This window comes from Parastagonospora nodorum, assembly GCF_000146915.1.
Source record: "Parastagonospora nodorum SN15 chromosome Unknown scaffold_9, whole genome shotgun sequence".
In the NCBI taxonomy this organism is placed as follows: domain Eukaryota; kingdom Fungi; phylum Ascomycota; class Dothideomycetes; order Pleosporales; family Phaeosphaeriaceae; genus Parastagonospora; species Parastagonospora nodorum.
Window position 1 is genome coordinate 220,566 of NW_001884557.1, and position 16,249 is coordinate 236,814.

General features: G+C 55.5%; 6 protein-coding genes across 6 annotated transcripts; 3 read left to right on the forward strand and 3 right to left on the reverse strand.

The window, feature by feature from the left end:
• Positions 1 to 398: 398 nt before the first annotated feature.
• Positions 399 to 2,741, forward strand: SNOG_06174 (hypothetical protein; the record flags this gene model as incomplete). Its single annotated transcript, XM_001796504.1, has 4 exons — positions 399 to 785; positions 833 to 1,643; positions 1,749 to 2,174; positions 2,224 to 2,741. 4 exons carry the CDS (start codon positions 399 to 401, stop codon positions 2,739 to 2,741), a joined length of 2,142 nt encoding a protein of 713 aa, XP_001796556.1.
• Positions 2,742 to 4,336: 1,595 nt separating this feature from the next.
• Positions 4,337 to 6,159, forward strand: SNOG_06175 (hypothetical protein; the record flags this gene model as incomplete). The annotated part of the gene is made up of 3 exons (XM_001796505.1): positions 4,337 to 4,422; positions 4,471 to 4,691; positions 4,742 to 6,159. 3 exons carry the CDS (start codon positions 4,337 to 4,339, stop codon positions 6,157 to 6,159), a joined length of 1,725 nt encoding a protein of 574 aa, XP_001796557.1.
• A 719-nt stretch (positions 6,160 to 6,878) lies between these two features.
• Positions 6,879 to 7,737, forward strand: SNOG_06176 (hypothetical protein; the record flags this gene model as incomplete). The annotated part of the gene is made up of 2 exons (XM_001796506.1): positions 6,879 to 6,933; positions 7,022 to 7,737. 2 exons carry the CDS (start codon positions 6,879 to 6,881, stop codon positions 7,735 to 7,737), a joined length of 771 nt encoding a protein of 256 aa, XP_001796558.1.
• An 823-nt stretch (positions 7,738 to 8,560) lies between these two features.
• SNOG_06177 (hypothetical protein) lies at positions 8,561 to 10,047 on the reverse strand (the record flags this gene model as incomplete). Its single annotated transcript, XM_001796507.1, has 3 exons — positions 8,561 to 8,746; positions 8,918 to 9,548; positions 9,659 to 10,047. The coding sequence occupies 3 exons, from the start codon at positions 10,045 to 10,047 to the stop codon at positions 8,561 to 8,563; spliced, it is 1,206 nt and encodes a 401-aa protein (XP_001796559.1).
• Positions 10,048 to 12,410: 2,363 nt separating this feature from the next.
• On the reverse strand, positions 12,411 to 12,661 carry SNOG_06178 (hypothetical protein; the record flags this gene model as incomplete). Its single annotated transcript, XM_001796508.1, has 3 exons — positions 12,411 to 12,508; positions 12,596 to 12,611; positions 12,659 to 12,661. 3 exons carry the CDS (start codon positions 12,659 to 12,661, stop codon positions 12,411 to 12,413), a joined length of 117 nt encoding a protein of 38 aa, XP_001796560.1.
• Positions 12,662 to 14,828: 2,167 nt separating this feature from the next.
• Positions 14,829 to 16,249, reverse strand: SNOG_06179 (hypothetical protein). Its single transcript, XM_001796509.1, has one exon. The coding sequence runs from the start codon at positions 16,143 to 16,145 to the stop codon at positions 14,907 to 14,909; it is 1,239 nt and encodes a 412-aa protein (XP_001796561.1). The 5' UTR covers positions 16,146 to 16,249; the 3' UTR covers positions 14,829 to 14,906.

Genomic DNA, 16,249 nt, shown 5'->3' on the forward strand with positions numbered 1-16,249 from the left:
GTAATGGTGTGATGAGGCCCTCAAGACGCTACTGGCTTGAGGTGATGTAACAAATGTATCGATGTTGTTGGTGGGCTCGCAAGGTTGTGGAGAGGATGTCGAGGTCCATATGCGAGTAGAGGGGAAGCATACTGTTGTCATGGAGAAGCCGCTAGAAGTACAGCTCATCTCATTGGCCCATGTTTATTGTGCTCGCGGCGCGTTTGTATCGGAGGTGAGGGTGGGGCGCGACTTCCCGTGCTGCTCCTTCCATCTCTTGCCTTCCATCACCTACCACACCGACCTCATTAAAGCTCATACTGCACAACAAACCACCGATCTCCAAGGGCCCAGCTTCAGTAGACGAAGAAGACACGCATCCCTTGAGTGCCTTAATGGAAGGTCCCGATAGGCCCAACATGCCAGCCGCTGGCGCAACCAGATGGACAAACAGAGAAGTAGCGTTTGTGCTCAACTTTGCCGACTTTTGCCTCCAAAGAGAGGGAAGTGACTTCAGGCGGGGCGTCGAGCAGGAGTTCCTCAAATTCGCCAACCGCAAAGTGACTGTCGCCGCGATCAGCGCCAAAATGCGAACAGTGCCTGCTAAGCAGGACAACGTCAAATGGGCGGACCTTGCAGACACCGGAACGCAATGTCTCGATCTCGAGAAACTTCCACGCGGGGTCATCGATGAGATGCAAAGGCAGCGCAGGGTTTGGGGTCTCAAAGAGTTGCCTCAGGCAGATGACACTCACCGTGCTGCTCCGCAAGGAGAAGGTACTAAGCTGAAAGCTGAGACTACCATTGTGAGTGTACTGAACATCAGGTAACTACCTTAGCTGAACTTCCACAGGCAAACTCGCAGGAGAACTTGCAGGCCAACCTGCAGGCCAACTCGCAACTGAAGCAGCGAGTCAACTCCCAGCAGTCCTATCGAGAGGACACAGTCTCCGATTCAGAGGCGTCCACAAAGCACTTGAGAGACGACGAAGACTTTGAAGAGCAGCCTTTGCGAAAGAAACAGAAGCCCAACCCTGCAGCTCGCAACCAGACTTCGAACCGACAGCGCAGTACAACAGCGCCGCCAAACAAAGCCAAGCCAAAGGTACACAAGTCGCAGCACAAAACCGCAACCGCAGGCCAGTCTCCAGTCCCGGAAGCAAGAGCCGACTGTCACAAGCGAAAGCTAAGCTCGGCTGACATTATCGATCTTGCCGGCGCGCCTCCCTCACCCAAGCGACAAGCTCTTGGGTCTGCTTTCTCGAGAACAGAGGTTGAAAATGGGACGACGGTCACGCTTCCAGAGCTCCGCGGCACGGCAGGCGATATTGCTGTCCAAGACGCTCCGCTCATAGCATCCATGCGCGCTCAGGCACAGAGCCACATTGTGCCTACGACCGAAAACGCTTTTGAGAACCATGAGCAGTCAAAGGTCTTTGTCCGGGGCAACAAGGCAGCAGCGACAGTCCCGCCTCGCACCCAGTCACAGAAGACAGCAATGCCGGCGGTTGACAAGCAAGTGATGGGTCCTAGACAGGTCAACCCTCCTTCTGCATTCCAGAAGCCGCAATCTCCTACAGAGCCCACTTCGACGATAGAAGCGGTGAGAGATCTCACGGAAATTGTTGCAGTGCTGCTGCGCCAGCAGACAGTGGCGAGATTCGGTATGACAGAGGAGGTTGAGTCCCGCCTTAGATGCATACAAAGAACAACCGAGCGTGAGCCTGGACAGTTTTTGGCGAAAATGCTTCAGGATCTCAATTCTATAGATGCCGCGAGGGAAGATCTCAGCAGATTGGTGCATGACCTCGTTACACGCCGGGAGCTCAACCGTGAGAACGTTTTCCCGAGAGACCTGGATTCGGCAGGTATCAACAGGAGCTGGAAGGCTCTCCGCACATACGTCGAGGACGCATTTGGGTTCGAGGACTGTGACGAACCTCTGCCAAGGGCGGAAGATGCAGGTTATGTCGCAGCGCGCATCGACGATCTCGCGAACAACAAGTGCGCATCAGGGCTTACCTCACCCAAGCAGTTCCTCGAGGAGCTGAAAGATCGTCTGGAGAGTCCGCATTTGGTCCAGGCTACTCTCGCAGCCTTGCTGTGTGGATGGCTGTTCTCTGGCCCGGAGCCGATGTGCGAGGACATTTACTCTCCCAAGGAACTGGAATTGTACCGTGCGTTGCTGCCAACTAGTAAGTATTCTGCGGAATGAATAATGATACATTGACTAATCTTATATAGGGGGCGCAGCAGAAGTGCAACAGCTTGACAAGATCGGTATGAAGCTTCTCTTCGAGGACAAGAACTTCAAGAGTAGCTTGCTCCAGCTACGAGCGGAGCGGATACTGGCTGATTTAGAGGCTTCTCTGAAATACGCATGCCCGATCGCTCCAGGTTTCAAGAAGCTCAACACTCCGCAAGAGTGGGCGGAGACGGCCGTCGAGCTAAAACAGACACTTATGCTCAATGCCCACGAGTTCCGAATTCACAATTGCATGCCCGGTACCCAGTTCGATCCTACCTGGATGCAAGCAATGAATTATGAGCGTTTCCCCATACCAGATGAGGACGCCATGGGCAGGAATATCGCGGTTGGCCTATTCCCGGCGCTCACGGCGCACGATGCACCGCCATTTAGCGACAGCGCCACGCTCGAAGACGTCTTGGCCAAGAACAAGACCTTCTTTCCTAGCTTTGAAGAGAAACGGGGCCTAGATGCGAAGCAAGTCATTGCCAAGGCATCCGTGTTGTTGCTGTAAGGAAACTCGTCGATCCTGTTCGGTCTTTGTCATGACTCCCACGCTCACCAGTTTGAGTGCCTTTGACTCCCTCTTCGGAGGTTGAGTTGGCGCTCGCTGGTGAGCGTGGTCTGAGCCTAGACAGACCATGTTCCGGACAATGGACCTTTGCTTACACCACCGTCACACCCCAATTCTCCCGACCAAACATCTGTCCCGCCGCTATGCGACCTGCACACACCATGTCGAATGTAGCAGACTTTCCACTCGGCTCTCATTCTACCCTCAAAAGTTTTGTTTTCTTCTCCCGCCGAAACATATGTGCCGTCACCGGGCGACCTGCTCATACAATCTCGAGTATAGCAGACTTCCATGCTCTGCTTCTCCAAAAGGGTTGATTTTATTCCTCGAGCACAAACGTGTGCCGCCACCAGGCGACTAGACCAGAGTCTTGCCGCTGATTCAACCCCAAAAGTTTTGTTTTACCCATCGAGCACGGATTCGTGCAGCCACAAGGCGACCTGCGCATAGCATTCAGAGGGTAGCAACTCTCCGCTTTGCTTTGTAGTGCGCCCCTCGACATTCCACCGGAGATCTTTGAGCACTTTGTGGCTGACCTGGTGGACTCCGCCAAAGTTGAGGGCGCTTGGAAGCTGCGTTGTGTCTGCTGTAAGTACTTGGCTGCTGATCGTTGTCGTACACAAAACTAATTTTCAATAGGAAGCTTCGGCTCAAGAACTGGTTTCCTTTCTCGAGCACAGATTTGTGGCTCTCCAGGGATCTGTCAAGATCATGCTAGGTTCAATACCTCCATGTGTCCTCCAGTTCACTACCAAGTTTTTTTCCTTCCTGTACGCACATCTTCGTGCCTCTTCAACGATGTGCCCAGCTTCCTGACGCAGAATACGCTTTCTACAGTACAGCGTCGCTGGGAGGTTTGCTGGAAGCCGGTAGCGATGTTTAGTTTCGAGCACAGAATACACTGAAGACTAAAGCACAACCATCCAATGCATGCCAAAAAGTGATGATGCGAATGAAGTCGTGACGGCCTGACGCTTGGAGCGCATGGGTGGAGTGCATGAACTCGCCAGAAGCCTGACGTCGGCGCGCTCGGACCGAATCCCAACCCAATGCACTTGCCAAGTCACTCACCAGCCTCGCTCTTGGGGATTACGCAGCTGGTCTTCTTACGTGCAACCGAGACTCGCCACTACACCGCCGCAATCACGACTCTGGGCGCCATTTCAGCCATTATACATAACCCCACCCTCACAAGCTCAGCGCTGCACATCTGCGACGTCCCTCGTTTGCCAAGCCACGTCCACGGTCGACGTCACCTGCGCTATAGCTTCCCCCAACTGAAGCCACTCAACCCAGCCTACCGCGCAGCCCCATCCCTAAACCTCGTCCACCCACGGCGCCGTAGACATCGCTTGAGTCGCTCGTGACCAGACGTCATGTCGAAAGTCGTGAGAAGCGTCAAGGTAAAGACAGCAGGACGGCTTGCGATGTGCTCAGCTACTGACTGGCGCTGCAGAATGTCACCAAGGGGTATTCGGCCGTAGAGGTCAAAGTGCGCAATGGTGCGTGAGAGCCTAGACGCCAATTGAGTACGCATGCTGACGGCTGTAGCCACCAGCAATGACCCATGGGGTCCCGTGGGCTCCGACATGGCCGAGATCGCTCAGATCACCTTCAACAAGTAGGAGACGACAGCTGCAAGACAGAGCTGCGCTAATGCTCTCTTTAGCTCGACCGACTTCTACCAGGTCATGGACATGCTTGACAAGCGACTGAACGACAAGGGCAAGAACTGGCGCCACGTTCTCAAATCCCTCAAGGTGCTCGACTACTGCTTACACGAGGGCTCCGAGCTGGTTGTGACATGGGCGCGCAAGAACATCTACATCATCAAGACACTGCGCGAGTTCCAATACATCGACGAGGAGGGGCGCGATGTTGGCCAGAATGGTACGCTGCGCTGAATGCTACTTGCACACTCTCCGCTGACTTGCGCATAGTACGGATGGCGGCCAAGGAGCTGACCTCGCTCATCATGGACGAAGAGCGATTGCGCGCCGAACGAGCTGACCGAAAGTCGTGGAAGTCTCGTGTGACGGGCATCGAGGAGTACCCGGGTCACCAGGGTGCCCACAATGGAGAGGGATCAAACCGGCGCGCACCAGAACGGGACCAGCGTCGCCAGCGCCGGACAGAAGAGGAGGATTTGGAGTTCAGGCTGGCCCTCGAGGCAAGTAAGAACGAGGCAGAGGAAGAGAAGAGGCGCCGAGAGCGCACAACGGCTGCGGCGGGCGACGATGACGATCTCGCGAAAGCCATCAAGCTCAGCAAAGAGGAGGAAGAGCTGCGTCGGAAGGAGCTCGAGCAAACCAATGCGGATCTCCTGTTCGGCGACGCGTCCGCACAACCGACCTCATACCAGCCAACGGGCAACAACCAAGGGTACCAGCAGCAAGGCCAAGTCGACTGGTTTGGCAATCTCGTGGACCAGAACCAACAACAGCCACAGAATACGGGATTCCTCAACAACGCGTATTCGCAGCCCACTGGAATGCAGCCGCAGCAGACTGGTTTCCAGAATGGCTACGGGGGCTACGGTGGCTTCCAGCAGCAACAGCAGCAGCCCACGGGATTCGATCAGTTTGGCAACCAGCAACAGCAATATTTGCAGCCACAGCAGACTCTCCAGCCCCAACAGACCTCTTTCAACATGAACAACCCGTATGGCCAGTTCGGCAACGGAGGATTCGGCGACATGGGCCAACAGCAACAACAGCAGCCCATGCAGCAGCAAGACTCGCTCCAGCCCGGGAACCACAACCCCTGGGCTGCCAACAAGCCTCAAGAGTCGCTCATGCCCCAGCCTACAGGCTCCAACAACCCCTTCGCTTCAGGCTTCAACCGACCGCAGCCTACGCAAACGCAAGCCCAGCCAACTCTCAGCTCGTTGCATGAGCAGAAGACGCAATCGCAATTCAATAACACATCCTTCAACCCACCTACATCATTCTCACCCCCGCAGCAAACGCCTTTCGCAGCCCCGCAACAAGCGCAGCCCCAGAAAGAGATGGACCCGCATACCGCCAGACTCAACACGCTGCTTGCCACCGGGGAAGGACAGGACACTTTTGGCAACGTCGGCAATCTTCGTCTGCCGGCCCAACACACTGCACCCGGTACCTTTGTCAACTCTGCGGGTGCTGGTCTCAACCGCGTCAATGCGAACGCGACGGGTAACAACCCATTCCTCAACTCTCAGTTCACCGGCATGCCTCAGCAGAACCGCATAGCGCCTGCACAGACTGGCCCCGTAGGCAACTTCGGTGCCAACCCATATGGCAACGCGAACCCATTCGGGGCACCACAGCAACAGCAGCAACAACGGCAGCCCGGCGCCAATAACCTCATAGACCTATAAGGTGAGATTGTGGTCCGGGGCCATACCATCTATTTTCATTTGTTCGACCATCATCATGAAGCGTTCCCCACTTGCCGTCCATAACTATCGTTGACTATTGGGGATGCTGAAAGCCTTGTCCTCTACCTATGGGGGCCAGGCTGGCAGAGGCGGGGACGTTGCCGGATGGAGGCTGTAGATATTGTGATTCCCTTCATAGGCAGATACTCGATTGCTGTTAGAAGACCGCATTGCCCTGCGTGATGGGAGGTTGTTTAATCGTTGTTAGCAAAATCGAACATGTCCAATGGACCACGACGTTTTTGATTGATTTGACTGCATGGACCAGCTCGGCGGCCGTATGCAGGTTGATCCGTGCTGGATTCGATTCGCACGTGAGGGCGGGCTGCTGCATGCGAGCGAGCGAGTCCCTGCTGGCTGTCCGTGCTTTTGGGGTGAAGATCGTTCCCGGGCGCCGCCCTGATCGCCCCCGCAGTTCGCAGTTCTAGCTTTCTGCTTCGAGCCGTGGTGGCCAGGGACCTTGTTTCCTTTCTCCACTCCAACACAACCACCACCACCACCATCACCACAAGCAATTGTACGAATATTTTCTTTTTTGGAGTAGCGATATTTCGTGGAGCGATACACGTTTACTGCTACTGTTTGCTACGCGCTGCGATCGGAAGGAACGCGAGTCTCTTTGTAACACCATTTCGAATCAACTGTACATATCGACAGCGATGAGTCTCGCCGCGCGCTCCATCCTGGGCAAAAGAGGCTGCAATAAGATGAGCAGCACGACGACGACAAACCCTCCACCCAAGCGCACCCGCACCCAAACAAAACGCCCCCGTCACGGCCTCCCCACGCCCGAACCCAGCAGCCTCGAAGAACCCCCCCCTCGCAAAAAAGGACATCTTCCCCTTCATGTCGCTCCCCGCCGAACTGCGGCTGCACATCTACACCATGGCGCTCGTGCGCGCATCGCCAATCCCCCTGCACATTCCGCGCGCGCCCGAAAACCCCAGCGTCGAGAACCACAGCATCAACGAACATAGCCTCCGCCCCGCGCGCCACGTCTCCGCCGAAGAACCCCTCACGCCTGTATCCGACCCCATCGTCCCCGTGATCCTGCGCCTCAACCAGCAAATCCACAAAGAAGCACGCCAGCTGCTGTATGCCGAGAACACATTCCGCCTCTCGCTGCTCAGCGGCATACACACGCTGTCCATCCTGCACCAGCGCAGCAGGAGCATGATCAAGCACGTCGTGCTCAGCATCCCCTCGCACCACGACATCCTCGACGGCTTCGCGGACCTGGTCCGCCTCGGCCTGCGCTATTGCTGGGGCCTGAAGAGTTTCCGCATCGTGCTGCTCGCCAGCCTGCCGGATGACGGGCGCATCGGCGGCGCGACGAGCGTGTATGCGAATGCATTTCACATACTGAGGTGGTTGCCGCGGGGGTGTAGTGTGGTGCTCGAGGGGTGTGTGAGTGAGACGGTGCGGAAGGTGGTCAGTGAGGAGGGCAGGTTGATGAATGTGTTGGATGAGGTGAGTTATTATACATACTTGGCGCAGGGGAGGTGGATGTCATGCTAACGACTGTTTGTGTGTGCGACCAGACGAGTTATTTGAAGAGACAGCATCAGATGCCTGAGCGGCATTAGGAAGTCGCTATGGGCTGAAGGAGTTGTTGCAATGATATTTCTGTTCGCGATGTATATTTTGCACTTCAGGCTTGTCAAGGAAGCGCGTGTTGGATATCACTGGATTAGCGCTGATTGATATATATTTGTATTATGGATGCCGACCTTGTACGGTCAGCGTACCTTAAAGTTTTCAGCATTGTCACCATACCAACACATTCACGCAAGTGGTTTGATCGCATAATGATTATAGTGTTGGAATTTTTGGCTCTACTCGCGTAGATGTTGTGTAGTAGTCTAAGGCGGATATAAATCCTTCATTAAGTACCAGTCTAGTAAAGTCTGCCCGTGGTTGCATTAGGAAAAGCAGTCGAGAAAGGAAAGTCTGAAGCAACCAAAACAGATTTCGACGGCCCAGTACCAGTCTTGCGTCGAGGCGCCAAACTCCAGCCGCCGTCCGTTTGAGCACTCGGCGGGAACATGTGCATCCGCCATATTCCCAGATGAACCAAAATAAATACTCCGGCAACAAAGGAGATCTGTCTTAATTGAGAGGGAGAGATTAGCCTGCAGTGAAACAAAACTGGGGAATAGAGGCAATAATCCTGCGGGGTCCAGGCGAACCACTATGCAGGTACCCGAACAATCCCGACAACACGCCGGTCAGCAAGTAGGAAATTTTTGTGAGAACACAGGGGTATAGTTCCTGCCGAGAAACACCGGGATAATGAGTTCCAGAGACGAGTGTGCTAGTGATACAAAAACATGTAGGGAGCCTATTGCACGGCGGGCGCCCACAAGTCGTTACCCATGCGTTGCGGGTTTGCGTTATAATGGTCGGGCTCTGTGCTGTTGGGGCGGCGGATGTTGTGGTTCTGGTAGTACATGCTGTTTTGCGTGTTGCCGTACTGTGGCTCAGGGTAGACGTAGCCATTGTCTGCCTGTCCGGGGGATGGCAGGGCCTGCTGCCCGGGTGATTGCCCAGCCCCATGGCAGAACATGTGGGGAGCTGCCGTTGGCGCTGAGTGGTGCCGGAATTGGTTGTGGTTGGGCAGTCGTGGGAGGCTCCCAGGATGGGGGGAGGTCCATATCCGGTGGGGTGGGAGGTGATGGGGAGGACGGGAGCTGCCCACGCTGGAATACGATTGCGTGGTCAAAGCTGGAGATGCGCGCGGGCTGGGCTGCGGCATCTCGCTGCGCATGTGAGGTGGGACATTCATGCCACCCATGTAGGCGTAGTCGGTCGCTTGACGGTGCATGCCAGGAACAACACCAGCAGGCATCCCGTTGGCAGGAGACATGGAGAGGGTGCGGTCGCCAGGCGAAGGCGTGTTTAGTGGCGACGCGTTCTCGGAGTAGTCGCCGCCATCTGAGCGACCGGTCCTGCTTGGTGCAGCAGCACGGGAGGCGAGGGCAGCAGCAGTGGCGGCAGCCGCCTCTTCGACAGTCCCAGTGTGATGGTTCTGGTGACGTGTGAGAGTAGTGCGGCGCGTAAAAGTCTTCTGGCAGTCGGCGTATGGGCACTTGTACGGTCGCTTTCCTGAGTGGATGCGACGATGTCTTGCGAGCGAGCTCGAGTCACTGAAGGGCTGGGTGATGTTAGCGAGGCCCTTCGCCGTCGAATGTGCGAACGTACCTTTCCACGAGCGCTCACACATGTGTGGCTTCTCGCCAGTGTGGACGCGTTGGTGGACGGTCAGCGCGGACCGCTGGATAAACTGCTTGCCGCAGTTGGGGTAGTCGCACACGTGGGGACGGATGCCACTGTGGATACGTTCTGTAGGTAAGTGTCAGTGCGTGCTTTTTGGTGTTGAGGCCCAAGCTCCATACCATGACGTGCAAGGTCACTGCGTCGCGCGAAGCCCTTGCCGCACGTTGAACACGCGAAAGCCTTGGGTGGCCCCGTGTCCGACGCGGGACGGCCGCCCTGATGCTGCTGTTGGTCGGGCACCTGTTGTTGCTGCTGCTGGCCGTACGCGTGGTCCGGCGGCTGGGGAATGTAGTTGTTGTTGTTGAGCATGGGCATCGGGGCCTGCATCTGCGAGGGCGACGGATACCGCATGCCATTCATGTGCTGGGGCGGCATGGCTGGGTACGAGGGGAGAGGCTGTTGCGGCTGCTGCGACGAGTAGCGCGACGAGTCTGAAGGGTGCGGTGAGACACCGCGCTCAGAGCCGTTCTCCGACTTGATGCGGCCATTGGCCATGTAGGGCGGCGCACCAAAGTGCTGCTGCTGCATCTCGTGCTGCATCGCGTGCTGCATGCCGAATGGGTGAGGGTGTCCGTGTCCTGCGTATTGTGTTAATCGCGCGTTCAATATGGTGTCTAGTTCCATCTCTGACGGCGACTGCCTCGCGTGAGAGCGGCGGAAGGGCTCAAAAGGGCCCGGCGAACAAAAGACGGGACAGTGCGCACCAGAGAGGGAAGGAGCGGGCTGGCGGTGAGCCTCGCAACTGCGCGGCGCGATGTGGTGATGATGGGGTTCGATGAGAGGGAGCGGCCGCTGTCGAGGTGGTCCGGTCTTTGGGGAGTTGAGCTGTCGGATCAGACCGCGTACAGGTCAATGCAGCGGTTGCACTACAGGTCGAGGTCAGTCGGGTGGTGGTAAAAGGCAAACGCAGGCGCGAGGCGGGTGCGGAGAAAAAAGGGAAAAGGGACTCGTCGCGCCCCAAGAAGCGTCGGTCTGGCAGGCACGCTGGCCACGTCCTACGGGTCGAAAAGGGGAATCGGGCGGTGAAGGGCCTGCAGCGGCCCTGCGCGGGCTGCACGGGGCGGCGGCGGCAAGGTGAACGGAGCTGTACATACCTGTGATAGAAAAAGAGCGGGAAATGGTCGGAGCAGTGAGTGGTCGTGATGAGAGACGTGAGGTTGAAGGGTGCAAGTATTTGGTGCTTCTTTCCTCTTGTTGCGCCTTGGTCCGATCGGGCTAGCGTGGTTCTGAGTCGCCCCTTCCCTTCCTGACAATTGATGTGCAGGCGCACGCACGGTCAAAGCGCTTCGTGGATAGCCTCACACGCTGAAACTGCGAATCTTACTACGCCGTCGCCGCCTGTCTGGCTTTGTGCGCGTCGCCGGCGAACAGAATCCGCGCCCTGGATGACTAACGCGCTGCTGACGAGATTTTCGGCTGCCGCGCGAAGACGATGATGCCCGAGGTCCTGTCTGGCCTGTACCGGAAAATGCTGGCGGCCACAAACTTTCGTCTGCGTTCTTGCGTTTAATTGCCCGGATTAACCTCCGCTCCGCTGGTGTCGGGGAGCCGCGTGATCGTGATGTTGGAGTCCGGTAGGGTCTGTGTCCGTCCCGCTACTATATTGCTTTCTGCAGCCCAACACGCCTGCGAATTATGCTGGTGTCTATCCCTATGGCCGGTCGGCAAAAGCAAGTCTGGTTCGTGGCTGCGCCAGAGTTAGTCGCCGTGGGCCAACTGTGCAAGGGTATTCGTGCGCTGACTGTGTCTTTGCTTCAGGAATGTGGATTGGGGATGGTGTGCTGACCTTCTTGTTCCCTATTCAACGCGACAGTCGCTGATGGAATCTGGTCTAGCTAGGCGTGTGCTAGGTAGACGCTGCTGGAGCCTTGGGTGGGAAGAGGCTGCCGTGTGGTTGGTGTGACCTTGTAGGGAACGGTGGTGGTACAGTCAAATCGAGGGGTCAGGCCTTTCTTCAATGTCATGGACCAGAGGATGCTCAAGTACGCAGATCGAAGCTCAGAAGCATATGACGAGGACGTTTCACACGCAGCCCTATCCCTGTGGCCATCTCGCGCACACGACACTACGGCTTCACCATCGCAATCTGTGCTAGTCTTCCGCTGCTAGCTACTTGTCAAGGAGCTGGGGCACTCTTGCGGCCATGCTTGAGGCGTATGTGGCGCTCTTGTGCTGTGTGCAGATGAGGATCCACAAGCCGACAGCTGCAGTGCATGCCGTCGACCAGAGTTGTGGTGTTGCATAACCACACTGCATGTTTTGAGCCTGACGGCCGAGCGGAGGATTCAGGGGCACCGCAAATCAGTATTGCTATTTGCGATGCAGCTCCTGACGCACTTTGGAAGATGATGCACTGTCCAAGCGATGCAGCGAATAACGCCGGGATTGCTTCTGGAAGGACGCTAGAAGGAAGGTGCGATGCATCGCCCCTGCAACCCCCCATGGGTGGCCCGGACGCGCTGCGGGCGACAAGTTTGGAGCCGCTGGGGGGCCCAAGCCTTTGCAACACCACGGGACAGTTGGCATCTGGATAAACCAACCCAGGCGTCTTGCTGCAATACCGCCTATTGGCAAGCTTTCGGGTTCTGACATTCTGACAGAGGCGTGGGATCGCCCGACGACCCCTGATTTATTTCGAGAGACACAAACTTGTGGTGGCTGCAGGCTAGATTTGGTCACCGAAACTTACCTCAGTGTCAGGAACATTATATTCACCACGAGGCAGCATCACACTCGCACGGGCTACCCTGCATTGACATCATCTAGAGAAGCTGCCATTAGCGATAGCTTCTGGGGTATGCGGCGCCTAGAGTGAGCATGCCCCTTTCGTTCCCTCGTCACGTTGGTCCAACGTGGCTGGCAGCGCCTTCTCCATTGAGTAAGAGCAAAATTGACAATCACAACAACAATCTCCCTCACCTATGCGAACCCCACATGCAGCCATTGTGTCGACCGCAAAGAAGGCATTCGGCAGCCTCGTCGTCCTCGCGTGTCGGCGATCTCGTGACCATGACTGCGGGCTCATTAGGTTAGCACCGAGAGATCGCCTTTTCACGCCAAGAGCGGCTCTTTGTCTTCATTTCTGCGCGGCTGGACTCACTGAAATTTGCCGACAACTATATACGGTCCAGAGCAGTCATTACAAGTTCCAATCGCGACTTACCATGCTTGATCAGTGGGTGTAACAACTCAGTATTTGATGCCCAAGATATTCGGCAGCTGGCAAAGCTTCCGCCAGATCCGTCTGTGCATCGCGCCTTCTAAAGGCCATGCACGCGCTTCACCCGAACCCGCCTTCAGCCTCACACACCATGTTTCGGTCATCGAACTTACCACATCGTCTGCAACGTTTCCCATCCATCGTCAAACCATTGATCGGTCTTCGCTTGCGCGCATTGTCGCTGATTGTCGCTATATTAGACCCCGACACAACACTTTTCTCATCCTCCGTCTGCTTAGCTTGCATACCGTCTCCCAACTCAGCACATTATCTTACGCGTCCGATCAGCAGATGCAAGGCTGTTTCACCATGGCTTGTCGCCGTAGTCAAAGCCAGTGGGGAATTGCTCCGTCGATCTATTCTTGTCCTCAACGGCACAGCACGCGTCAGAGTGCCATGTGCTCTGTGTCATGACAGCATGCCACTGGCCAGCGGCTGTGGCCCCAACTCCTGCAGCCTGCGACGGCGCCCCTGTGCGACCTGCGACCCCAGCCCAACGTCCCGGAGCCAGGGTTAACTTCTCACACCCTGACCGTAGGGCGACTCAAACGATCCAAGCGTCCTTCTACGCAATTTCTAGAAGGGCGCTTGGACGGGCCGGTCTCAGAGCTTCGACCCCTGATCTTTTCGAGAAGATTGGCCCCTTTACTAACCCCATTGCACGCCCGAAAGCGAGCTGGGAAATGAAAGATTGCGAGACCGCCTTTTCGTTGGCGACCAGTTTCTGACCGCTTCATTGCTGCGAGGCTGCAATTCGTCCATCCCCCGCATTCAGGTTAGCTGTACGATTCATGGTCAGCAGCATGCTCACCGCGAATCTGCGTTCGGCTGCCTGTCCGCTTGCAGCGGTGTTGGGACATGCAACATCGCATCGAGCGGCCCTATCAACATATGGAGGGTTCTCCTACGGGTGCTACGGATGATACGGATGCCAGTCGGGGAAGAAACCGCGCATCCGACGATATTTCGCCTTTCTGCCCGGCCAATCTATTGTACGACTCTGCGGCCGAAGAATGCACAAAGTCGAGTAATTACGTTTTCATGCACGTTGATAGATCTCTACATTGTCATCTGCAACCACTGATGCGAAAAGCCACGGCCTGAGCAACCACTGGTCTGGGTCCGCTAACCACCACATCCCGCTGAGCCTGACAACATCACGATCAATGCTTTAATCTGTGAGTGGCAACCGCCCCTCGGAGACTTGTGAGTACCGTTACACGGCAGGCCATTCGGGAGCACGAAGATCGCCCGGGTGGGTGCAGCTATGGCTGGGCGTCCAGGATTGCACGCACCGACATCATAGATCGATCGCGCACGCTCAGATCAACAGTGTGCGCTCGATGCTTTTTGTCGAGTTCGCGAGGCAAAGGAGTCCTTGCTGAAGCTGCAGAGTACCATAAGCTGACGCAAAGACCAGCTCTTGCCCTTAATTGATTGATCGTCCTCGCTGACTTGACACCTCACCCTGCACTAACTATAGCGCTTTGGCTTCCGTCATTTCATATGTAAATGCTCCGCCAATGACCTTCGGGCCACCATTCCATGTCGCAATTGAGATGCACGGCACATAGACACTACAGGTAACGAAGACCATGTCTTAAATACCTATTTACCAACGAAGATGTACGGTCATTTTCGCGCCATCGACTATTTGTTTTCCAGGTATGAAGAAATCATGCCCCACAGCAGTTAGCAAGATAATGCTAGAAATGATTCATGATCTCGTGCTTCGCTGGATCATGTTTGCAGTCTTTACTCACAACTATCATGATGTAAAACCACTTCATGACGTTCAGTAATAACTGTTCTCCAGGGTTAAACTCGCTGTTTAGCCCTACAGGAAGGACCCTCCTCACAAACAGTCTCGTTCGGAGTTGTTTTTGATCCGCAGTTCTTCTCTCTCTTGTCTTTTAACACTAGAGCAGTATATCAACGTGTATCCATTTCAAGACAGACTTTGCTGAGTTGTTGTTCTTGAGTGTATGGGCAAAAAGGCAGAGATATGGTTGCCTAGTATTCCAGTCATTTTACTCGAACGAGATTCCTTGTCGTGCAAGGGGACACGTATATATGGTATCGTCTCTAATCTCCCACAAACACCCGCGGACAATGATTCTGAAATGCTAGTGCTATAATACAGGGTGACTGTTACAAACTAATCGTACATCTGCTACCCAACACAGCAGTATCACACCCGTGGTACGCCTCCCGTGCCAAATAGTTCCATCTTGATCCTTTCAGCTGGCACCCCATAGCTCTTCAACTTTGCTTGCACATCAAGCATGAACTGTGTCGGTCCGCAGATGAAGTATTGCGTCTGATCGTTGTCTGCGAATAGGGCGTCTTTGCCGACCTTGTCCATGTCGACCCGACCTTTGATATGGTAGTCCTGTCCTTCCACCTCGCCTTCTTTCGGATTCGAGCTGAAGTATACCGCACGTATGTTCCTGTTCGCCGCAACCAAGGTATCAACATCCTTCTTGAAAGCCCTCGCATTCAAATCGCGCGCCCCGTGAATCCAAGATACCGGTCTCGAACCCTGCTCCGCCGCCAGTCCATTCAAAATACTCGTCAAACACGTCAACCCCACACCCGCCGAAATAAGCACCACCGGTCCATTCTCTCCGCTCTCCTCCCTATCGAAGAAAAAATCTCCAAACGGATGCGAGACTCTCACCACATCTCCCTCGCTCTTCCCATGCAGAATGTTCGAAACATACCCCTCCCGCGCCTCTCCCATCTCTTTCTTCACACTAATCCGCAAATACCCCTTCCCCGACGCATCGCTCAAGCTGTACTGTCTCGCCTGCCAAACCCCTCCATCCAATTCCTCAACCCGCACATTCACACTGACATACTGGCCCGGTTTGAACACCGGCACCTCCACCCCCGCCTCCTTCGGCTTGAGGTAGAAGCTGCATATCTCCCCACTCCCACTCTCCGCGACTTTCCTGACAATCGTGAAATCTTTCCAACCATCCCAGCCCGGCGTGGATTTGTACAACCCCTCCTCTTTAGCGATCATGATATCAGCTAATTGCCAATACGCCGCGCCCCACGCATCCAACACTTCCCCCGTCGCCGCAGCGCCGAGCACGGTTTTCATAGTCGCCAGCAGAAACTCGCCTACAATGGCGTACTGCGCTGGCTGGATGAATAGCGACACGTGCTTGTGGCAGATTAATTCCAGCGCGGGGCTGAGCGCGCCTAGGTTATCGATGTTCGCAGCGTACGCGTAGAGGGCGCCGGCGAGGGCGCGCGATTGGTGGCCGGTTGCTTGGTGGGTGGTGTTGAAGACATTTTTGAGGGAGGGGTTGGCGGTGAGGAGGTCTGTGTAGAATTTTGCTGTTATGGCTTCGCCGTGTTGGGCGAGGACTGGGACGGTGGATTTTATTATTTGGACTTGGGAGGGGGATAGAAGGGCCATTTTCGAGGTGTTGGTGGTGCAGAGGTTTAATGATGTTGAGGTATGCTCGTATCTCTTTTTGTTAATGTAGTTGGGGTTGATGATGAATTTGCGTGGTAGTGTTG

Bases quoted from the DNA above. Each gene is read 5' to 3' on its own strand.
- SNOG_06179 (XM_001796509.1), bottom strand. From the start codon at position 16,145: ATGGCCCTTCTATCCCCCTCCCAAGTCCAAATAATAAAATCCACCGTC.